Source organism: Somniosus microcephalus, chromosome 1, assembly GCF_052327205.1.
Source record: "Somniosus microcephalus isolate GS21.2 chromosome 1, FLI_Smic_1.0, whole genome shotgun sequence".
NCBI classification, from domain to species: domain Eukaryota; kingdom Metazoa; phylum Chordata; class Chondrichthyes; order Squaliformes; family Somniosidae; genus Somniosus; species Somniosus microcephalus.
Window position 1 is genome coordinate 431,590,894 of NC_140987.1, and position 24,914 is coordinate 431,615,807.

The 24,914-nt window shown below is 45.7% G+C and overlaps 2 protein-coding genes across 5 annotated transcripts in view; one reads left to right on the forward strand and one right to left on the reverse strand.

The window, feature by feature from the left end:
- The window catches only part of col4a5 (collagen, type IV, alpha 5 (Alport syndrome)), a 306,253-nt gene extending 284,362 nt beyond the window's left edge, over positions 1–21,891 (reverse strand). Inside the window, exons 1-2 of the mRNA XM_086000713.1 lie at positions 21,747–21,891; positions 21,393–21,552 (exon numbers count right to left, since the gene is read on the reverse strand). Of these exons, the coding sequence (XP_085856839.1) occupies positions 21,393–21,552; positions 21,747–21,766 (180 nt within the window). The 5' untranslated portion in view covers positions 21,767–21,891. The remainder of the gene's footprint in view (positions 1–21,392; positions 21,553–21,746) is intronic.
- Positions 21,892–21,962: 71 nt separating this feature from the next.
- LOC147125292 (uncharacterized) overlaps positions 21,963–24,914 on the forward strand; it is a 534,520-nt gene continuing 531,568 nt past the window's right edge. For 3 of the 4 annotated variants that reach the window (XM_086000743.1, XM_086000728.1, XM_086000752.1), the window contains exons 1-3: positions 22,443–22,549; positions 22,657–22,789; positions 22,962–23,010. In XM_086000743.1, the coding sequence (XP_085856869.1) occupies positions 22,779–22,789; positions 22,962–23,010 (60 nt within the window). In that variant the 5' untranslated portion in view covers positions 22,443–22,549; positions 22,657–22,778. Of the gene's footprint in view, positions 22,156–22,442; positions 22,550–22,656; positions 22,790–22,961; positions 23,011–24,914 lie in introns of those variants that run through there. The other variant, XM_086000735.1, reaches the window with a different exon arrangement.

Genomic DNA, 24,914 nt, shown 5'->3' on the forward strand with positions numbered 1-24,914 from the left:
GTACCATATCACATAGCGCATTTACACATTGAGCTATTGAGACCATCTTTTCAATTTTTTATCCTGATTTTCATCAGAGAAACGTTCTTCCTTTATTTTTTGTCCAATTATTCATGTATTTTATCTTGGGGGGGAATAATCGTACAGTGGCGTACTGAGTCCAAGTGAGGTTGAAATTGTGGTGTACACTATTTAGTAATGAACAGGTCTGCCTGAAATTCCTTTGTCTACCATTTTAAAAAAAAGGTGTTATCCTGTTTATCGAAGCTCAAGTGATGCAAAGTTCACTTCGCTCACTGTTATACTGACTCAGTAGGTACATGCACTGCTCAGTGAGGTACTGACTGAACCATGCAGATCAGAAAGGTCCCTGGTCTGATTCTTGGCCTGTGCCGAGTTTGCTAATCTCCGCCAGGTAGCGATAGGGGGGGTGCTACAATTGGCCTCAGTGCCATTAGGCCATGGAAGAGGAAAACAATTGGTCCAGGGTTTCTCCTGATCACTATACAGTGATTCCTGATGGAAAGCATACATCTGCGAATGCCTGGTGAGAATGGGGTCAGCGGTGATATTTCTGTGGTCAAATATCCTGTGTAAAAAAGACTTGTACGACTTATAGCGCCTTTCACAAACACCGGATGTCCCAACGCGCTTTACAGCCAATTAAGTACTTTCTGAAGTGTAGTCACTGTTGCAATGTAGGAAACATGACAGCCAATTTGTGCACAGCAAGCTCCCAGAAACAGCAATGTGATAATGACCAGATAATCTGTTTTTAGTGATGTTGATTGAGGGATAAATATTGGCCAAAACACTGGGAATAACTCCACTGCTCTTCTTCGAAATAGTGCCATGGGATCTTTTTCGTCCACCTGAGGGGGCAGATGGAGCCTCAGTTTAATGACTCATCCGAAAGGCGGCATCTCCCTCGGTGCTGCACTGGAGCACGGTGGCATAGTGGTTAGCACTGTTGCCTCACAGCGTCAGGGACCCGGGTTCAAATCCAGCCTCGGGTGACTGTCTGTGTGGAGTTTGCACATTCTCCCCGTGTTTGCGTGGGTTTCCTCCGGGTGCTCCAGTTTCCTCCCACAGTCCAAAGATGTGCGGGTTAGGTTGATTGGCCATGATAAAAATTGGCCCTTAGTGTTAGGGGGGATTAAATATGTGGGGTTACAGGGATAGGGCTTGGGTGGGATGGCTGTCGGTGTAGGGACCGGGTGCTAGGGTTTGGATGATCAGCCATGATCTCGTTGAATGGCGGAGCAGGCTCGAAGGGCCGAATGGCCTACTCCTGCTCCTAGTTTCTATGTTTCTATGGCGTGTCAACCTAGATTTTTGTGCTCAAGTCCCTGGAGTGGGACTACAACCCACAACCTTCTGACTCAGAGGCGAGAGTGCTACCCACCGAGCCACGGCTGACACACACTTGGGCCAGTTCTATTTGAGGCAGGCTCACTAAAGGACTAATGTCAACCAGAGTGACATTGCAATGCTGGTGAGAAGAGAGGATACTGCACAATTATATTTAATACCATGATTCTGCAGCAATGAAATGTGCTCACTTACGGTACTGCAAGGAAGCTGCATATAAACAAACACCCTCCCCTACAACCCACCAAGCTCCCTCATTCAAAAGATTTCACATCGAGGAATACAGCCTGTAATTATATTGAATAATGTTATTATATGAATACATAACTCATTTGAATCAAATTACTGTAATCTCTTTTTATTCGTCAGAATGTGGGCGTCACTGGCAAGGCCAGCATTTATTGCCCATTCCTAGTTGCCCGGGAGAAGGTGGTGGTGAGCCGCCTTCTTGGGCCGCTGCAATCCATGTGGTGAAGGGTCTCCCACAGTGCTGTTTGGTAGGGAAGTCCAGGATTTTGACCCAGTGACAATGAATGAACACGATATATTTCGAAGTCAGGCTCGTGTGTGACTTGGAGAACTTGGAGGTGATGGTGTTGCCATGCAACTGCTGCCGTTGTCCTTCAAGGTGATGGAGGTCGGGAGTTTGGAAAGCACTGCTGAAGAAGCCTTGACAAGTTGCTGCAGTGCTTCCTGCAGATAGTCCACACTGCAGCAACTTGCCAAGGCCTCTTCGGCATGGAGGTATTAACACATTTAAAAATAAATGGGTTAATATATCCGTTAAAATAATGTAGAAGAATTTGAAACAAGCACATTAAATACGCATATAACAACATCGCTGACAGTAAATCTTAGCCGTACATTCTTAAAGGCCTGTCACTGTGACCTACCCACCATCCAAAAAATATTGACCATGAATACAACCACCAAAACCAGTAATATGGACCAGATTGCAAAAATGTAGATGGCTCTTGAAAAAGTCAAGATGAACTGTAGGAAAAGAGATCACTATCCTCTACAAAGTATGCATTTATGTAGTCATTCTAAGGTCATGCTGACCACACAAAGTCGCAAACAACCTGACTTCTTTGGATTTGAATGTCTTCATGAGTCACTTTATCAACATTAATTAATAACAAAGCACTTTACTGACCTTCCGCCTTGCCTCAACTCATGCTCACTGTTCACTTCATATCTTCAAGTAGTCAACCAGTAGTTTTCAACCAGCCAGCTGCTTGTACCATCTTGGACAGATACTATAATTGACCTCAAGGTCAACATACTCAGGCTCAGAAGAGGAAAGTCAGATTTCTACCTAATGACCACTGCTGAATGTGCACTTGTATGAATATCAGGTTTCTATACTGTAATACACAAGCCCCCCACCTCCCCCCCCATCACCGCTAAGTACATATAAAGGGATGCAGTATCTCACATTATTATAAATATTTCTTCCTGAATTTTCTCCCTCCCCAAGGCACATTACCCCGAAGTGCTTCACCCAAATGAGCAGTCTTCATGTGTGACCTTGCCACTGAACGTTGGCAGGTTGTTTGACCACATTAGACACGATAGCTGAGCCCAGTCCTACTGTAAGTCAACATCCACATCTGTACACTTTCCTGCAGGAGTCACCGAACAGTGAGCTGGAGTGGGATCCCTGGCTGGTTTTCATCCTCCCGAGCCTAACTGCACCACCCCAACTGCTGCCCAGCTGTCTTGAGCTAACTCAGCACAAATTAGGAATTGAATCTTCTAATCCACATCATACCATGGAGCGCATTTTCCCACTAAACCACTGGGGGAATTGCGCCACTTGTTTTAAGAACAAGCACCTACATACGCATTTGCTGTTGCCAGTTCCCATAAATGGCAAGCTCTTTGAATAGAGAGGGTTTTTCACTTCAGGTGCAATATGCCGACAGCAAGCTGGCTAAAACTGAGAAAGAGTTGGCACAGTCGCTAATCCTGGTTTCCACTCTGATATCACCAAAACAGAAATGGGCAGTTGCATTGAAAGTAGGGGAACAGTACGAGTCTGAAAAAGGGAAACCAGCTAAAGCACCTTTCCTAGAAATGGTACCGACAGGAGAACATTTGTTTTTGAATGGAGTTTACAACACCGTAAGTTCTCAATAAAAGTTCTAGTAAACGGAGCCAAAAGTTGAGTTCTAGAGCAGTTGTTGCCCTTCATTTCCTTGGCTGCAGGTCAACATTCACCTGAACAGGGCTAAATAGCATTCAAATAAGCTGATTCAAGACGTCGTGGCTTTCCTGCACTGAGATCACAGGAATCAGTTTGAATGACCATATCATTGTTTTAAGCGGATTCTCATGAAGAAGAATTGGTGGGCCCACATTCAAAGCCACAAAGATTTCCAAAACAAAAATGGGAACTGACATGAATCTTGTCATTCATGTGGAAATGACTTATGAAATAATACTGGGCGGCCTCCTTGTGGTGCTGTCCAGGGAGAGTATAAATACTCGGGCATGGGCCCAGCTTGCTTAGGACATTCTTTAACAGGAACTAGTGAAGGACACAACTAGATCTCCATGTTGAAAAACAGTTGATTAAAGCCTTGTTTAACGCTTAGACCAAGTGCCTAGTAGTTATCTTACATCAGGAACCAGTTGTTCTCTAGGAACTCAAGATTTCTGTAAGGTTTCCCTTGCAAGATCTGCCACCAGAGGAGAGGGGGTAGGTGTGGGAAGCACTGTGGCGACCATATTTGCTCTCGGCCTTCGCAACAACGTCCTTCATATCACACCGCATTCAGATTTCTCCTCTTTGCAAGGGAAGTATTGAGGATAGAGCAAATTTGTCTAAAATTACACAATTTCTTTCTCCCCGAGATCTGTTCGATGTAAGGCCTCCCTCTCGGAGAAAAGGTGGTTCTAAAGTAGAAAGTAAAAAGTAGGAAGTGCCAAATTTAACCCAAGCCAAAGTTCTCCCTTCAGAAAGTGTGGCTTTTTGTAGTAACCGAAGCAGACTATACCCAAGTGATCTCTGCTAAGATCTTCTAACCACCAGAAAAGTTACAAGGCGAGTTAGAGCACTGGCACTTCAACTCTGGGACCTGGATTTTAAATCCAGCCTGGCTGGTTTGGATAATAGTCTTGTTTCTCTGTTGGATATATGGAGCCACGGGAGACTATACTGCATCAAGCCCCTTCTTACTTTTGGAGGCAAGATTATGCTTACTTTTTGACAGCATTTAATGGAGGGTATATGGAGTTCTTGTTTTTTTGGAGATTAAGATACGAATAAGGATTAAACAATGTGCATTTTGCATAGTCTTCCACAGATATATATACATATTGGCTAGATTTTCCAATTTGCCTTATTTTAACACCAGTGTTAACACATTTAAAATTAACAGATTTATGCTAGCATTAAAATAATACTGATTGGAAAATCTAGGCTATATCTTAATTTTCACTCATGCCTAATTGTCATTATAAATTATGTATACTCCACATTGGTATATGTCCAGTATTTTCATGATTAATGTGGGCCGATAAGAAATTACTATGTTGCTATTAAATTGATAATTATGAATGGTTTGTGGTCCATAAATTGATTTATCCACACCTATTGCTCAAACCTGGCATATGATCTTCCTGGGTCTGTCAGGGAGAGGCTGACACCTGACAACAAGGATGAGAAAAGAGAACTAATATTAATGCTCTTTTTTTAATTCTGCCTCATTTTCTCCTTTTCCCCTCCTCTTCTCCTTACAGGATATGTTTCCAAAAATCAAATCGAATCAACTTTTATTGTCATTGTTAGTGCACAAGTGCAGTACAACGAAATGTAGGCTTGCGGCTCCAGAGAGTGTACATTTAGATTAAGACATTTAAACATTCAACATACATTTGGCTTGTAATACATTAACATAAACATAACCATAATAAAGTGCATTGGCAGATGTGCAGGCTTTAGAGTTTATTTGTGGAGTTCAGTAGGATGACAGCCCTGGGAAAGAAACTGTTCCTAAATCTGGTCGTACGGGTGCGAATGCATCTGTAGCGTCTCCCAGATGGCAGGAGGGCGAACAGACTGTGGCTGGGGTGGGTCGGGTCTTTGATGATGGACCGTGACCTCCGTAAACAGCGTTTCTGGTATATGTGCTCTATGGTCGGTAGCCGGGTGCCGGTAATGCGTTGGGCAGTTTTGACTACCCGCTGCATCAAGCATCACAGGCATCAAGCAACCATCGGTTCCTTCCTCAAGTAGCATTTTCATGTTTCTACCTTCCGCAAGTTGCAACTCATCCAAAATATCCTGGCTTATATTCTTCTAAAGATCTCCTGTCATTCACAATCTTCAGGAGATCTTATGTCAGGCTACGCCCTTCCAAAGATCTTCTGTCAGACCGCAACCTTCTGTCGAGCTGCACCCTTTAGGAGACTTTCTGCCAACTTTCCATACACTGAGCCAATACTTACCTCCTTCTCCATTAACTGCAATCCAACGTGTGTGGGGTTACAGTGGGCGGGGAACATATTCATAAGAAATGGGAGCAGGAGTCGGCCATTTGGCCCCTCGAGCCTGCTCCACCATTTAATGAGATCATGGCTGATCTGATCTTGGGATCAGCTCCATTTCCCTGCCCGCTCCCCATAACCCTTCACTCCCTTATTGTTCAAAAATCTGTCTATCTCCACCTTCAATATATTCAATGACCCAGCCTCCACAGCTCTCTGGGGCAGAGAATTCCACAGATTCACGACCCTCTGAGAGAAGAAATTCCTCCTCATCTCAGTTTTAAATGGGCGACCTCTTATTCTGAAACTGTGCCCCTGTGGTAAACCACTGTTAACCTGTACATGCCTGTGTGGTAAACCACTGTTAACCCTGTACAAGTCCAGGCATGTCTCAGCCCCTGGCTCCACCCCTAAGCCCGGGTATAAAGGTGACTCACCACCCTTCCCCCGGGAGCTATTAGGATGGATTCACTAGCAGAGGCATGCTCTAGTTCTTAGTCAATAAAAGCCTACTTCATTTAAGTCCATCTCGTAGTCTTTGGTATTGTTGATAGCGCATCAATTTTATTGACTAATTTTCAACATGGAGCAAATCTTGAAGCCGGAACGTTTAGACCTGGATCCTCAAGCAGCAGATGCAGCCAATAACTTTGAACACTGGCTGAGCTGTTTCGAAGCCTTCCTGGAGGCCTCCAGCACTACTGTCACTACAGATGACGCGAAACGGCTTGTCTTGAACTCACGGGTGAGCCACCGAGTCTACTCGATCATCCGAGACGCCACTACTTACGCGGCCGCCATCGCGACGCTAAAGGAACAATACGTGAGGCCTGTTAATGAGGTCTACGCCAGACACCTCCTGGCTACCCGAAAACAGCGCCAATATTTACTGGCACTGAGAGTCCTCGGCCGGGACTGTAATTGCAAAGCGGTGACGGCCAAGGAATGCACGGAAGACCTGATCCGAGACGCCTACGTAGCCGGCATCGGGTCCAACTATACTCGGCAGAGGCTGCTGGAACAGAGGGGGCTCGACCTGCAGAAGACGGTGGTCCTCGCTAACTCGTTAGACGTGGCCCTCCAGAACATAGACGCCTACCCCCCTGACCGGATGGCCACGTGGATGCCACGGGAGCAGCCATCTTGGGACCCGGTAAGGCCACAAGCCGCCAGCAGCCCAACTACAGCTGCAATGACCAGAGGCCAGAAATGCTACTTCTGCGGCCAGGCCAAGCACCCCAGACAGCAATGCCCAGCAAAGGACGCGACCTGCTCCAAATGCAGCAAGAAAGGCCACTACGCGAGAGTGTGCAAGGCAAAATCGACCCCCAATTCCAGCAGCGCCGCGTGTGAACCGTACAGGCCGCCATTTTGGACCCCACCAACCACGTGTGAGCCGTGCGGGCCGCCATTTTGGACACCACCAGCCGAGGGGGAGCCGCCATCTTGGACACCATCTCGGGACCAGGCCCTCGGCGCGGGCGAATACTACAGCGACCCACCGACCTCGACGATGGCCTCCATCACCCTGGACCAATCTAGGCCCCATCAACTAGCCAGGTCCATGATGAACGTAAAGGTAAATGGCCATGCCACAAATTGCCTTTTCGACTGCAGAAGCACGGAGAGCTTCATCCACCCCGACATGGTGCGACGCTACTCCCTATCGGTTATGCGCACACGCCACCAGGTCTTTATAGCCTCAAAGTCCCATACGGCGGACGTCGGCGGCTACTGTGTAGCGACTCTGACAGTGAACGGCGTGGAGTACAGAGAGTTTAAATTCCTCGTCCTGCCACAGCTCTGCGCTCCCGTACTGCTAGGATTAGACTTCCAGTGCCATCTGGAGAGCGTCACGATGGCATATGGCGGGCCCCTGCCCCCACTTACAGTCTGCAGCCAGCAGAATTTAAACACGGCGCCGCACAAAGTATGCAGCCTGTCCAACCTGAAGGTCAAACCCCCCCCCGTTGTTCGCTAACCTCGCCAAAGACTGCAAGCCAATTGCTACTAAAAGCAGGTGGTACAGTGCCGGGGATAGGAGCTTTATTAAATCAGAAGTACAAAGACTCCTGAGGGAAGTGATTATCGAGGGCAGCACCAGCCCATGGCGAGCCCAAGTGGTGGTAGTAAAGACCGGCGAAAAACAGCGCCTGGTTATTGATTACAGCCAGACGATCAATCGATACACGCAATTAGACGCATACCCACTTCCCCGCATATCTGACATGGTCAACCAGATAGCACAATACCGGGTATTCTCGACGATTGATCTGAAGTCGGCATACCACCAGCTCCCCATCAGGCCTGAGGACCGCCAGTACACGGCCTTCGAGGCTGACGGTCGCCTCTACCACTTCCTCTGAGTCCCCTTCGGCGTCACCAACGGGGTCTCGGTCTTCCAAAGGGAGATGGACCGGATGGTTGACCAGAACGCGCTGCAGGCCACCTTCCCCTATCTAGACAACGTCACCATCTGCGGCCATGACCGGCAGGACCACGACGCAAACCTAGAAAAATTCCTCCGTACGGCCCAACGGCTGAATCTGACATACAACAGAGAAAAATGTATGTTCCGCACTGCGCGCCTCGCTATTCTTGGCTGCGTGGTGGAAAACGGAGTCATCGGCCCCGACCGAATGCGCCCCCTCCTGGAACTACCCCCCCCCCCCACTGCCTAAAAGCCCTGAAGAGATGCCTAGGGTTCTTCTCTTACTACGCCCAGTGGGTGCCCAACTATGCGGACAAAGCCCGGCCCCTCATCAAGTCAACCTCCTTCCCCCTGACGGCAGAGGCCCGTGCAGCCTTCACCCTCATAAAAGAGGACATTGCGAAGGCCACAATGCACGCAGTGGATGAGTCCATCCCTTTCCAAGTGGAGAGCGATGCATCCGACTTCGCCCTAGCCGCAACCCTTAACCAGGCGGGGAGACACGTGGCCTTCTTTTCACGGACCCTCCAGGGCCCCGAAATTCGACACTCCTCAGTGGAGAAGGAGGCCCAGGCGATAGTGGAGGCTGTACGGCACTGGAGACATTACCTGGCCGGTAAACGTTTCACCCTGCTCACTGACCAACGGTCAGTAGCATTTATGTTTAACAACAGACAAAGGGGGAAAATCAAAAATGATAAGATATTGCAGTGGAGGATCGAGTTATCCACCTACAACTACGATATCTTATACCGGCCCGGGAAACTTAATGAGCCCCCAGACGCCCTATCCCGTGGGACATGTGCCAACGCACAAGTCGATAGGCTACGGACCCTCCACAATGATCTCGCCACCCGGGGGTCACCAGGTTCTTCCACTTTATTAAAGCTCGCAACCTGCCTTACTCCATCGAGGAGGTCAGGACCATGACCAGGAACTGCCAGGTCTGCGCCGAATGCAAACCGCATTTTTATAGGCCAGACAGGGCACACCTGATTAAAGCCACCCGCCCCTTCGAACGTCTCAGCGTCGATTTCAAGGGGCCCCTTCCTCCTCTGACCGCAACACGTACTTCCTCAATATTATTGACGAGTACTCCCGTTTCCCCTTCGCCATCCCCTGTCCGGACATGACCAGCGCCACAGTCATCAGGTGCCTCCACGACCTGTTCGCCATATTTGGCTTCCCCAATTACATCCACAGCGACAGGGGCTCGTCGTTCATGAGCGACGAGCTGCGCCAGTACCTGCTCGAGAAGGGCATAGCCACGAGCAGGACTACCAGCTACAACCCCCGGGGTAACGGACAGGTAGAGAGGGAGAACGCAATGGTGTGGAAGACCGCCATGCTCGCCCTAAAATCCAAGGGCCTCCCAATCTCCCGCTGGCAAGATGTCCTCCCCGATGCACTTCACTCCATACGATCACTGCTCTGTACTGCCACAAACGCCACCCCTCACGAGAAGATGTTCGTCTTCCCCAGGAAATCCACCTCGGGGACATCACTACCGCCATGGCTGACGTCTCCGGGACCCGTTCTGCTCAGGGAACACGTGAGGAGCCATAAGACGGACCCCCTGGTCGAAAAGGTTCACCTCCTCCACGCCAACCCACAGTACGCCTACGTGGCGTAGCCTGACGGGCGGGAGGACACAGTCTCAATTCGAGACCTCGCACCCTCAGGTACCACCCAAAACACCATCGATCACCATCCACTACCTCCACCTACCACCACTACCCACGACGCACCACCGGGGTGTCTACCACGAACTGACGACATGCCGGTGCCATCCCTACCCCGAGAGGACGACACGCCAGTGCTCCGTCCCACGCGAGAAGCGGCCGCGGGCAAAGAACCGCCGCAACCGGCACCACGAAGATCATTACGGCAGACAAGACCCCCGGAGAGACTTTCGTATACAAACTTTTGAAACACTTCACCCCGCCGGACTCTTTTTTAAACGAGGGGTGAATGTGGTAAACCACTGTTAACCTGTACATGCCTGTGTGGTAAACCACTGTTAACCCTGTACAAGTCCAGGCATGTCTCAGCCCCTGGCTCCACCCCTAAGCCCGGGTATAAAGGTGACTCACCACCCTTCCCCCGGGAGTTATTAGGATGGATTCACTAGCAGAGGCATGCTCTAGTTCTTAGTCAATAAAAGCCTACTTCGTTTAAGTCCATCTCGTAGTCTTTGGTATTGTTGATAGTGCATCAGCCCCCTAGCTTCCCCCATGAGGGGAAACATCTCTGCATCTACCCTGTCAAGCCCCCTCAGTATCTTATATGTTTCAATAAGATTACCTCTCATTCTTCTAGCCTCCAATGAGTATAGGCTCAAAGTTTCTTTATAAGACAACCCCTTCATCTCAGGAATCAACCGAGTGAATGTTCTCTGAGCTGCCTCCAATGCAAGTACATCCCTCCTTAAATAAGGAGACCAAAACTGTACGCAGTACTCCAGGTGTGGTCTCACCAATACCCTGTACAGTTGTAGCAGGACTTCCCTGCTTTTATACTCCAACCCCCCTGCAATAAAGGCCAACATTCCATTTGCCATCCTGATTACTTGCTGTACCTGCATGCTAACTTTTTGTGTTTCATGTACAAGGACCCCCAGGTCCCTCTGTACTACAGCATTTTGTAATCTCTCTCCATTTAAATAATAATTTGCTTTTTTCTTTTTCTTACTCAAGTGGATAACCTCACACTTTCCCACATTATACTCCATCTGCCAAATGTTTGCCCACTCACTTAGCCTGTCTATATCCCTTTGCAGATTCTTTGTGTCCTCTTCACAACTTGCTTTCCCACCTATCTTTGTATTATTCCTTTATAAAGTTTTCTGAAGCACCAAAGTGTTACAACAGGGAGAGAATATCAGAATATTTATTGAGAAAGTTATCTTCAGTTAGTGTGAGCTGTGGCTCAGTGGGTAGCACACTCGCCTCTGAGTCAGAAGGTTGTGGGTTCAAGTCCCACTCCAGGGACTTGAGCACATAAAGCTAGGCTGACACTCCGGTGCAGTGCCAAGGGAGTGCTGCACTGTTGGAGGTGCCGTCTTTCAGATGCGATGTTAAACCGAGGCCCCGTCTGCTCTCTCAGGTGGACGTAAAAGATCCCACGGCACTATTTCAAAGAAGAGCAGGGGCGGTATCCTGGCCAATATTTATCCCTCAATCAACATAACAAAAACAGATTATCTGGTCATTATCACATTGCTGTTTGTGGGATCTTGCTGTGTGCAAATTGGCTGCCACATTACAACAGTGACTACACTCCAAAAAAGTACTTCATTGGCTGTAAAGTGCTTTGAGACGTCTGGTGGTTGTGAAAGGCGCTATATAAATGTAAGTCTTTCTTTGAGTACAGTCCAGACTTCCCCTAGATGCTTTAGCAGTTCAGTTTGAAAGGCATTACCCTAAATTTTAAAATTGGATTAATGATTATGTACACAGACATTTCACAGCAGTCCCAATAGAAGCAAGCTCACTCCATGCATGGCCTCACGGCTTCTTATTTGAATAGAAATTAATTCTTCATCAGAGCGAGGTGATGTTCTCATTCCAGTTTTTACTCCTCCTCTCCTGACGGTGTGACTGATTGGTGCAAGGTTCTATGGGTGCTAGCAGCCTTCCAGTATCTCGCGGCCATTCTTCAAGTGGGAACCTAAATCGTGAGTGATGGCAGGCTATTGGACTGTACGGGGACATCATAACTGAGCCTTCCCCAACATACACCCACATGCAGCATCCAGCAGTAGACACTATATAGCGATCAGAAATGGGAATCCTGGCTGACTTTTTGCTCTTCCCTAGCCCAATGGTACCAAGTCCAATTACAGTGTCTTCCCAGCTTTAATAAACTAATCTTCTCTTAACTGGAATCAATGTACACAGAAGACCTTATCAGAATGGTGGAATTGCTGCAATCCTCAAAGGGTCAGTCAAAAAACATTACTAATATGAACTCGGTCTATTTCAAACATCTTCATGCCTTGTCTTCTCTCCCGTCCCATGAAGGAACAAGTCACTTTTTAAAATTTCCTAAGAGATTCTGAAGTGATGCAATTGGGCTGCAGTCAAACTTAGCAAATGCCATCATCATTGCATGCAAGAGATAAATGCACAAGATCACAAGCCTCATAGAAAAAAAGCATTGTGCTTTTGAGTATAATCCCCAGAAGATAACATATTCATTCGTTGTTGAATGTTTTCTTGTCTCCCAGCAGACTTAGCTGCCACACTCGAACAAGTTGAATCAGGATTTACTTCCATTTGTGAAGGCATGCGAGAGTGGCAATGTGCACACAATGGAAGGCTAATCCGAGTCATCAAACATGCAAATGTGGTAAAGAGGGATTAGTTCACCACTCAGTTTATTTCCAACATTTTTGGGGTATATTTTTGTGCTCGTCAAATTGAGAAATATTAGCATTTGGAAATGAAACGCCAGTTCATTGTTGCCGCCCAGTGTCAACATTACGTACTCACAGGCTGAATGGTCCTGGACAGAGGGAGTTGTGCCCCATACGAACATCCCAAGCTCAATACAAATGGTGCATTGGGCAACGTGATTCATCACGTATTCACCATGCAAGAGGGGTTGCCTTTGTTGCTTTCCAAGGTCTTTACACTTTAGTCTAATTAGCAGTAATTCTTAGAAACCAAGCATCTTACAGGGCTTTTAGATACATAACTAAAATTGTTTAAGCCAATGTACTTTAATGCTGCGTTAATACACTTGCATTATACTCAATTATTTATCACCTTGAGTTGATAATGCCATCAGTTACCTCTTGTGTTTAACCCCTAGTGTTATATAGGTTGACAGGCCCTCTCCAAATGCAATTTGAGTTTCAGTGGACGAAATCTGTACCGTTTGTTTTTTTACTGTTCAAGTAAACACGGTATGAACTTTTCATGTTCACAGTATTATGCATGACTAAAATCCTAGTGACACCATTAATCGTATTTGCAAAAAAGGGTAGATGTTGATGAGAGTATCCCATAATATTGCAGTGGTAGCATGAGCGCAGGTAAATGTATAAGGATAGATAGATAGATCACAATGACTAATATATCCCCATCAGGACGCTGTGCAGCCACAGAATTAAAAAAATATATATATATACATATATTTCTATCCCCCCCCATATTTTTTCTCCTCCTCTGCTATTACAACAGCAAATTGCATTTATATAGCACCTTTAATGTAGTAAAACATCCCAAGGCACTTCACAGGAGTGTTTAGACAACATTTGAAATTGAACCGCATAAAGAGATATTAGGACAGGTGAAAGAGGTAGGTTTGAAGAAGCATCTTAAAGGAAAGGTAGAGAGGAAGAGAGGTTTAATGAGAATTCCAGAGCTTAAGGCCTCAGCAGCTGAAGGCACGGCCACCAATGGTGTGGCAATAGAAATTGGGGATACACAAGAGGCCCGACTGGGAGGAACGCAATGTTTTCGGAGGGTTGTCGGACTGGAGGAGGTTCCAGAGAGATAGGGAGGGGCGAAGCCATGGAGGGATTTGAACACAAGGATGAGAATTTTAAATTCAAGGCGTTGCAGGGCCCACAGCCAATGTAGATCAGCAAGCACAGAGGTGATGGGGGAACGGCACTTGGTGCGAGTTCGGATACGGGCAGCAGAATTTTGGATGAGCTGAGGGTGCAAGCTGCAGTCCAGCCAGGAAAGTATTCGCATAGTTGAAGAGGGTCTCAGCAGCAGCATATAGGCCTAAGGCAGGAGATGGACGATATTACAGAGGCAAAAGTAGGCGGTCTTGGTGATGGAGCGGATATGGTGTCGGAAGCTCAGCTCAGGGTCAAATCGGAGGATGAGATTGCGAACAGTCTGATTTTGTTGACACATGCTAGGGTATTGGTTCAATGACTGAGCTGTGACACGTGTTTGCTTGAATAGACTGCTGACTTTCACTGTCTGAGATCACACACGGTCACTTGGATAAGGGACTGGAGAGCTGCTAGTGTCTGTGGATCTGTACCCCAGTGTGAATCAGCATCTTCAGGTGAAGAGGGAAGAAAATTGTAGTAAAAAAACCCAAGCATTGTATACATATTAAATGACAGCTGTACAGTGGTTTCCTTAGTATCCGTGTATTTACCTTAGTATCCGTGTATTTACTAGAGATACATTCCATATAAACAGGAATACCAAATGTTTGGGATGAAGAGGGTCTTACCTTTTCACCTCAAGGCTTAGGAACAGTGAGACGAAAGGAGCTTTTAGTCTTAAATCCTACAAACATTTCTTTTGTTATAATTAATTTCTATACGTGCTCAACAACCCATCGAGAATGCCTTTGCATTGGCATTCAAGTATCTGCTGAGCAAGATCCTCAGCTGATCAGGGAGGGGAATGACGTGCCACAAGGACTGATCAGGAGGAAAGCAGACGTCTACGCAGCCATTATCACTGAGAAACAATATAGGAGCTTGGTTGCAGCGAGTCAGAACATGACCCTTATGATTTCATGCACCAAAATGCAGACAGAAAGGATGGGGGGGGGCTATTCTTCCCCTTTGAAGGCTTATGAGCTTGGATAATCTATCTCCGATTACGAGTGAAGGTTCCAGACTGCACTGAGCATGTGCCATAACTGGAATTCTCACACTCCTCACAGAAACCTTTAAAAAAAAACACGAAAAAAAGTTCCTGTTTGCTAGAACTGAAGTCAATGAACTCAAAACAGATTTCAGCGTTCGGCCACTAAAAATAATTGGCATCAAATATTGTTATTTCCGTTAGTGATGGAGCAACATTTTAAAAGATTCTCATTTCCATTTCCAATGTGTTAATTCAAGCACTACTTTGTTCCCAAAAGTTACTTGTATCAAGGCTGGGACTGCGAACTTAGTTTGTCGGTTTCTCCCTCCAAATTTTTTGCCCTAAAGTTTTGCAATGGCTCAGTGGCTAAGTGAGACTGGTATAATTGTGACCTTCTGGTCTGAATGACGTAATACTACATCTGCTGGTGCCTTTACTCACTAGGCCAGTGTTGTCCAATATATTAGCCACTAGACATGTGGCTAATTAGAAATCCAGATGTGGATAACTGCATTTCTGATTAGTAAATGCAAACGGAGTAATTGACACCATAGTTGGGCGCACTCAGTTCACATATTCGCACAACATATGCATGTGTACGTTTGTACATTTGTTGATAGAATGGTAAGACGACAAACAGAGATTGCAAGTGTTTTTGACCATTGTGAGTGCTTTCCTACATTACTCAATGTTGGTAGATGTTTGTTAAGTAAATATACACACGCGTAGTACATTTACCTGTATTGTGTGAGTGTATGCAAGTTGTTTTCTACTAAAATTAGTGCACGTGGCTAAAACAGTGTTGCCGTAGCCACGCCTGTGGCTAGGCAGAGATATCTATTGGCCAATACTGCACTAGGTCATGAGGGAGCAGATCAGTTGGCTACTTTTTGCATGTTTGCTTAAACATTGACATGACATGACCTGAGCCAGATAATGTGAGACAGTTGAATTAAAAATGCCAGACACTGAAATGCAGGATGCTTCAATGCTCAAAAACTGCAACAACAACTTGCATTTACATAGCGCCTGTAATGTAGCAAAATGGCGTTTCACAGGAGCGTTATCAAACAAAACTGGACACAAAGCCACATAACGGGACATTAGGTCAGGTGACCAAAAGCTTGGTCAAAGAGGTAGGTTTTAAGGAGCGTCGTAAAGGAGGAGAGAGATAGAGAGAATTCGAGAGGGAATTCCAGGGCTTAGGGGTTAGGCAGCTGAAGGCACGGCCGCCAATGATGAAGCAATGAAAATCGGGGATGTGCAAGAGGCCAGAATTGGAGCCATATTAACAGTTTTGTTCATATTATTTCTTCATACAGCTAAACACAGCAAACTCTTCCAAGCACGTTTTCCGTGATTAGGTCTTTACCATACACCTTTTTGTTAGTTTGATTTTGCCTAGGTTTTTAATCAGATTTTCGCCCTACTGGTCCACACACATGTACGCACGCATCCCCAATCGCCAGCCTTGAGGGCAGACAATTGACATGTCCCCAACCATTAAGCAAGTTGCACTATGGATTTTCTTCGGTCACTGTAGGAGTTCAATCAGGCTTCCTCTCAGCACCGCCCAACCACAATGTTAATTTTCAACTTGGGTCCCTGATTTTTGAACCTTTATTCGTAGCGAGTAATTTTCCTAGATCAACTCTGCCAATTCTTATTCATAATACTGAATACTTCAATTAGATCACCTCAAAGCCTCATCCTCATCCCATCCCCACAATCACCCCCCACTCCCAAAAGAGAACTAGCCCAACATCCTTAACCTTTCCTCATAATTTATGATTCCTGATTCTGGGAATCATCTAGGTTATTCAGCTCTGTGTCCCCTCAAGGCCAATAGCTATTTTCCCAATAACTGGAACTGCACACAGCCAAACTGGGCAACTATATAAATGACTTGGATCTCAAACTGCCCAGACCAGCCAACTAATGTAACGATGAGCTTTTGAAATGCTTAAACAATCTCTGATTATTCAAAGCCTGAAATGAAAGCTGCAACATCCCTTGCACAATTAAAAAAAAAGTCAAATATGCAATCAGCCAGACCAGTAAGAACTCAGAGAGCTGAGTGAAATGTTTTGGTTGCTAAAGTGACCAGCCTGAATTTTAGGGATGGCTAGCTTCAAAAACCAAACCATTTTATCTATTGCCCTATTCATAGTTAACTTGAGAAGAATGCACCAGATGGCTCCATTTTTGTTTAAAAAACATACAACGTATGCTTAGTTTCTAACCGCGGTAACGTAACAAATAATTAGCAATATTTTGTCAATGGGGCATCAAAACATCAATTCATTAGGGAAAAAAAGAGGCTCCAGGATCCCAATGCTTCATAGGCTATGTCTTCAACTCTGCATCATACAAAGCAGGAATAGGAAGGTCACAGGTTCAATCCCCAGACTGTGCCCAGTTAGCCGATTTCAGCCGTAGCAGTGGTAGGGGTGTTATAGTGGGCCTCACTGTAACTTGGGAGGGGAAAAACAGCCAGGGTTCTTGCTCCCGTTCACTATCCAATGGTTCCTTGCTGAACAACGTGTGTGTGTGTGTGTGTGTGTGTGTGTGTGTGTGTGTGTGTACTTCAGATGAGGACATCGGGGCTCAGCTGTAATGCTTCTACAGTTGAATAGCTTGTCGCCTTTCTGTGTACAGGCTCGCGCCAGAAAAAAGATTGCTTCGATAAAGCGCCTGCGGGCAACCAGCAGCTGTGGAATTAGCTCAGGGTTTCGGCACCTGCTGAAGAAGAGGCAGCAACCGAGTGGAAAAAACCTGCAATTAACCAAATTAAAAGCTCAAAAAAGGAAGTCAACCTCTACCAAGCACACAATCCAGGCTGACACTCCAGCGCAGTGCTGAGGGAGTGCTGCACTGTCGGAGGTGCCGTCTTTCAGATGAGAGGCTAAACTGAGGCCCCGCCTGCTCTCTAAGGTGGGCGTAAAGGATCCCATGGCACTATTTTGAAGATCAGGGGCGTTCCCCTCGGTGTACTGGTTAATACTTACCTTTCAACCGACACCACTAAAACAGATCATCTGGTCTTTGTCACATTGCTGTTTGTGGGAGCTTGCTGTGCGCAAAATCCTGCCGCGTTTCCTACATTACAACAGTTACTACACTTCAAAATTATTTCATTGGCTGTAATGTGCTTCGGGATGTCCTCGGGTCATGAATGGCGCTATATAAATGCAAATCTTCTTTACTTTCTTACACAACTACTGGAAAGTTTGCATTTATGGACATCAGTTAAGGTTCAGTTTGGCTTTGGCTTTGCGGGCCCCATGTTTTAATAGTCTGCCCATACCTAACATCAGAGTTCACATATGAAGAGTGGGCACTGAAGGGTAGGCAGCATCCACACAACCATACCCCAATAAGAGTTAACGTCACCTGTAAAGGGAGTAAAATAAATGGGAAATTTTTGTTCTGCGGTACACTTTACACAGAAGCCAGTGGGTACTCTAATAAGCATACTGATCAATATTACACTAACATGGGATCGCCATTTCAGTTCAAGCTGGGAAACAGCTACATCATCATCTCCAGAAAGACGACAGGTATCATGGATGAAAGATGTAGAAGAAGAGAACATAAAGCTAGAATAGCTTTGAACGTAGTTTTGAAAAGATTCTAGAATTGTTACTAGAATTTGAGTGAAATGTAATACTGCACATGCAAACATTTAGTACTAATAATTGTGGACAATCAAACAGTCGTACAAATGTATATATTGAAGTCATGTCTGGAGAGAGCATTTTGAGATTTCTCCTCTACATGCTTCCCCTTGGCGACATCATCTGAAGACATGACATCAGGTTCGACATGCACACTGTTGATACCCAGCTGTACCTCACCACCACCTCTATCAACCCCTCCACTGCTTCGGTGTTGTCAGACTGACAGCTTGGCTTGGATGAGCCAAAATTTCCTCCAACATTGGGAAGACCGAAGCCATTGTCTTCAGTCCCCGCCACAAACTCCATTCCCTAACCACCGATTCCATCCCCGTCCCGGGCCACTATCTCGGGCCGAATCGGAATGTTTGCAACCTCGGCATCCTATTTGACCTGGAGCGGCGCTCCTGGCCCCATATCCTCTCCATCACAGAAACTGCTTATTCTCACCTCCGTAATAACGCCCGTTTCCGACCCTGCCTCAGCCCATCTGCTCCTGAATATGGGATCATCCAAAACTATGCTTGCCTGTATCCTAACTCGCACCACGTCCCATTCACCAATTTACCCGTGTTCACTGATCTACATTGGCTCCCGGCCCACCAACGCCTCAAATTTAAATTCTCATCCCTGTTTTCAAATCCCTCCGTGGCCTCGCCCCTCCCTATCTCTGTAAACTCCTCCAGCCCTACAACACACCAAGAACTCTGCATTCCTCAAACTCTGGCCTCTTGTGCAACCCCACTTCTTTTGCTCCGCCTGTGGCGGCCGTGCCTTCAGCTGTCTAGGACCTAAGCTCTGGAATTTCCTTCCCATACCTCTTTGCATCTCTACCTCTCTCTCCTCAGAACCTGCCTCTTTGAGCAAGCATTTGGTCACATGTCCTAATGTCACCTTCTTTGGCTCGGTGTCAATTTTCTGTCTCATTACACTCCCGTGAAATGCCTTGGGACATTTTACTACATTAAAAGGCGCTATACAAATGCATCTTACTGTTGTTTGTACAATGCTTAAGCAAAGTACCGTGGTTCCAGGCCTGTTACTCGTGGTGTTAGTGGCAAGAACAATTTCAGGTGATGAATTAAGAGCATCACACAAGATGCACATTACACAACTTTAATGTGCATTGACTCAAGTGTGATTGTTCCTACAATGTACTAGTAACAATATACTAAATAGGCCAAGTAGACTCCGAACAGCCACTGGTCCTTTTCTGTGCAAGCACCAATGGGTAGAATACTGCCCCTTTAAATCGAAGGAATGTTTGGCTCCTCTTCTTAAACAGGCGATCTTTCTTCTTTCCCTCCCTTGCCTCCACAATCAAAAGTCAACCTAACTACTTCCAAAATGATCCCACGGGTGATTCCTGAACAATTGCAACCCTGTAGCAGAAGTTAAAAGATAACCTTAAGGAGCCAGGAATTCAGACAGGGTGAACACATAGATATGTAACGTAGACTCACTAAAAGAACTCAAGAAAAGGCCAATTCGCTTAACTCCGAATGATCACCTTGTCAGCTGGTTGGACCCACCCACCCCCACACTGAAACAGAACAGTAGAAAGTACATAACTTTTGAGCATCAACTGCATTTATAGGTAAGGAGAGAAATATTGCACACCTTCCCTGTTGCACTGAGAATTTTCACTGCACCCGCCACCCCCCCCCCCCCTAATCTAACCTGAAGTTAAAAAGGAAACTAACTTAACATCACCCAGCACTGACAAGCTTCCAGATGCAACCCTTCACACTTGGAATACACCGTGTCAATTTGATAAGAATGTTTATTTTAAATCTGCAGGTTTTACAACAAAAAAATACCCCCATTCCCCATCCAAACGGTCAAAATACAAACAGCCTGACCTGGTTGGCACAGATGAAATGGAAGGCATTGGCGAGCTGGTTGGTGATGCCAGGGATGTTTCATGCTTTACCTGCACTAACAAACTTCCTGGTATCAAAAGCGGGCTCGGTTTTTTCCACTATTAGCATGCCAGTCAATTGCATCTTCACACAGGGCAATGCCGAGTTCTAGGAGAAAGTGATAGGATCTAAAAGACTGCAGATGGAACAAAGGGCAGCTGGAAGAATTATTATTAACAAGCGGTAAATATTTCGCCCCACACAGACTTCTGTGCGTTTCCAGGGGAAAGTCACACATCTATCAGAGGGTGAAGCGAAACAAGTGTGAGGGAGACCGGGGGGTGGGGAGAAAATATTTTGCCATCGTACTTTTGAATGAAGCATTTTTTTTGACAAAACAAGGTAGATAACCATCAGAAAATGCAAGCGAAGTTGGAGTTACATCTTCCCTCAACTTTCAGCTGGTCTCTTCCCCCACCCATCCTCCCCAGCACACTTTTATTGGGAGGACTTTTGCCCCGACTGTAGTTTTGGAGAAAAACACACACACTTGCACTTTAAAAAAGGGGGAAAATGCCAACTTCTTACTGAATGCTGGGCCGGCTGATAAATCCAGGTAGTCAGATCAGATCAGATCAGATCCACCGTTACAAGTTACTACAAGCAGATAGGAACAGTAACGTTCTTCAGGGAATGCTGGAGCCGTCTGATAGCTCCAATTCTCTTTCAAAGACAAATCGCTGCTAACTTCTTACAATACCGAGCTTGTATTTTAAATGCAACATCTTAAGCATCTTTAATAACGCGTTAACAAAAATAGCGATTACAAATCTGCAATTGCAGGGTTTAAAAAAAATAAGAAACTTCCCTCCCTTCGCATCTTGCTGTTTCTCTCCAATCGATATATTAAATATGATGATTTGGGAATTTTTAAGAAAAAACACCCAGAAGAATCCGTGCACGAACATGCTGAAAATGCAGTACTCACCGCTGCCTCGGAGTTCTGCACCCAAACTGTGAGCACCGAGAGCAACAAGAAGACCCGAGCAGCAAGTTGGCCGAAGGTGAACGACTTTTCAAACTTCATTTTTTTCCGGCTCTCGACTTGGGGCTGATCAGCTGCCAAGAACTGCACATCCACACATGTTCTGTGTGCGGGGAAATAGAGAGAGAGAGAGAGAAAAGGAAATGATTACCGCTTAAAGAGAGAGGGAGAAAGCCATCAAGCGAGAATGCGCTATCAGAAGCTGGCTGTGTGACTGCAATAACCAGCCACAATTCGCCGCTCTCTCTCTCTCTCTCTCTCGCCCCTCTATCTAGCAGCCTCGCACACACTACTCACTCTCCTCTGATCTCCACCATCCGTCAGGAACTACTTCCTACAAACTGTACCACTTCGCAAGGGGGGGGGGGTGGTGGAGGAAGAGCTTCAACCTGATGCGTTCAGTGTGTGGGTGTCGAGCAATAAAAATCAAAATCACTTCCAAAAGGCGAATGGGACGTGACGCCCCGCCCCGGCACACTGTCCTCTTCTTCAGCCCCCGCCCCTGCTATTGTTTTCTCCTCGCACAGCTTTATGTTTTTTATATATAGAGAGAGAAAAAGTTTGGCAAACTTTCTTTGAGGGACTACTTTACTTTAGCGGTTATGTCAAAGAGCGTTTGCAAGGAATTAGAAGGAATTGCTGAACGCTGGGGGCGGATTGGGGGGAAACACTTTGTTGCTAATGATTTAAAAAAAAGGAGTGAAGGGTGAGTACAAGTTATTAAGTTTCTCCATTTATTAACGCACCGGTTCTCAAAATTTCATTAAAACGAATGACTGTATTTGAACAATCTGATAGTGTGATTCTAAGGCTGCTAAATGCACTTGTGTCTATTTTTTGGGGGTCTGTGAGATCTGTATTATCTATTGTAAATTGGGAGAGGGGGATGGATTAATTGGAGTGGGGCTTTCTTTCCGAAAGTTTGAGCGACTATGGAAACTCCTCCCCTTCCCCCTAGCACCTATCCCAGACTGTAAACGCTTGCATGGATTGTACTGGCGGAGAGGGCAGAAATAGGACTGGAGACTGTGTGCTGGGATTATACTTTCTGAAGCTTCACTCCCCAATCCGCCTGCACAATTGTTTGTTTTTAGCACCAGGTAGTGTTTATTCTTTAACGCAATAATTGTGGGGGGGTTTTTTTTTTGCTAAATTATTTTGCATTTCAAACTTTTTCTCTCTCTCTCTCTCTTCCCTCTCTCCGAAGACGGTGAGGCACAGTCGTGATTTTTCAATGACCGGAGTAACACTATTCGATCGCTTAAAGGAGATCAAAAGGCATCTCTGAAAGTCCCCCGTAAGGAGACTGAACAAAACAAGCCCATCAATATGAGCAATGGGTAAGTGAAAGTTCCCAGCCTTGCGAGCAAACTTTCTCCAAGATTTTAACTAAGAGTTGAAGCGATAAACGCGACCTCACTTGGAACTGTTACACTCGCCCCCCTTGTCTGTTCGGATGCAGCTTCTGCTGCTGCAGATTGAGTTTCCAATCCCTTGTTATCTTCTTTTCAGGATCCTGCTTATGGTCTTGGCTTGTTTGGCTGCCGATCTTGTCCAAGCGGTGAGTTTCTGGGGAGAAGGGTGCGTTTTTAAAAATATATATACATAATGAATGTAATTCTCATGTTAAATTCTTCAACTGCAAATTGTCTTTATTTCTGCGATCGGACACGATTCCCACTTATTTCGCAGAAATGCCCGTTCTTGCAAACATGTGAAAGTGTCTTTTCAAAAAAAAGTCTGTGCAACTTGAGTTTCAAAGGGATGTGATTGTCGGTGCTATTTATGTTCGTGGGCAGCTCTCAAATATCTATCTACCCGCAGCGACCAGCCCGATATTGCAAAACGTCTTAATCGTGGTTAGAAGTTAAAGTGCGCTTTGTTTTAAAAAGATAACGTAAAAATATTTGTAAACCGTAAGTGAAGGACTCCGTGGCTTGTTCAGGACAACGTAAGTTAAGCATCATTTTAAATGTATCTTTTTAAAACAAGCGTTAGCTGTTAAACGCGAGATGTGAATTGTGTATCTCAGCATCTTATATATAAACATTTGAGCAACGTGCTTAGGTAAGAAACTGATCAGAAGAGTACTATAGGTGAGATTTTGCTCTTTAAGCCTGTAACCAAGCATATATCCTCATTTTAAATTAGGAGTTGTCACTTGGTGGGACCCACTGACAGTAGCAATGGGAACCTTCAATCCTGGGTTAAAATATTCAATGCAAAATACTTATAGATTTAGCTCTTTTTATTGAGAAGCCACAGATTGAACCCAGCACCAAGTTAATTGCTAAGCCCATGGCAACATGCTACAACAACAAATCAGTTTCAAAATCACATTGAATTGAAAGCCCAGGGAAATATACATTGTTTAAATGTATGTGTTCTAACAGTCCTGATTACTGGGCAAGGGGAAGGCAAAAAAAAACCCCAGATAAGTATTAAACAAATACTTAGTCCAAAACTAAGAGTCACCTGTATATTAAATGGTACCTAACCTATAATAATGACCTGAGCACACACATGTGCTTGCTTTATACAGTGCATCCTCTCTGGACTAGCGTTCTATGCTTCCCGTGAGCTACTGATGGAACTCTATTTTCAGACAGCTGTAGTATTAGATGATAATGCATGCAACTATTAAATGAGACAAAAGCATCAACCCAACTGTAGATATCACCCCCCCCCAACAAAACATAAAGCGCATCAGAAAACAAGGAAACATGAATACCAAACTGAACACACAAAATACTGTGCACGTATTGCATGTCAGGACCAATGTAACACACTCAGTTTCACACATTCTAGCATAGGTTACTGGACTAGGACCCCTGACTGATTTTCTCCCTCCATAGACCAGGTGCTATGCCAACAGTAGTGTGCTACCTCTGCTTCCTACTGAGATCAGCCAGCTCCCGCACAGAGCAGGGGTAGAACCTGGACCTAGTCTGTATGGCTCAGTTTCGCAATGGGCAATGCTTTAATCAACTGAACCATCAGGAGCCTTGTAACTCCCTAATATGTGCAGCCTCTTGTGAGTAATGCATCCTCCGACTGTAAAACATGAATCCATGAGGTGTATCCACTGCAGAATTATTTTCCAGAATATGGTTGTCGTGAAAATAAACTGTCAAAGTAACAAGTCTTTTCAATGTATTCACTAATTCACATGGGTCGGGTGGCGTGAAAGCCAGTAATTCTTTAATACACCAAACTCTATAGGAGGGCGGAGGGCTATTTTACTTTTTCTTTCCCCCCCCCCCCCACTCTCCTGAAGGTGCTGATTGTGTTGGGGTACTTACATGGGCAACGGGCTTCCCTCCAGTGCCTTGTCCAAGCGGCCATTGTTTGGGTGTGAGTCTAGGTGATGAGTGTTGGCAGCTGATTTGGCAATCGGGTAGAGTTTCCAGTGGGGTCACTGGGTAGCAATCAGGAGTGCTGGGCACAATGGCTGATTTATACCCA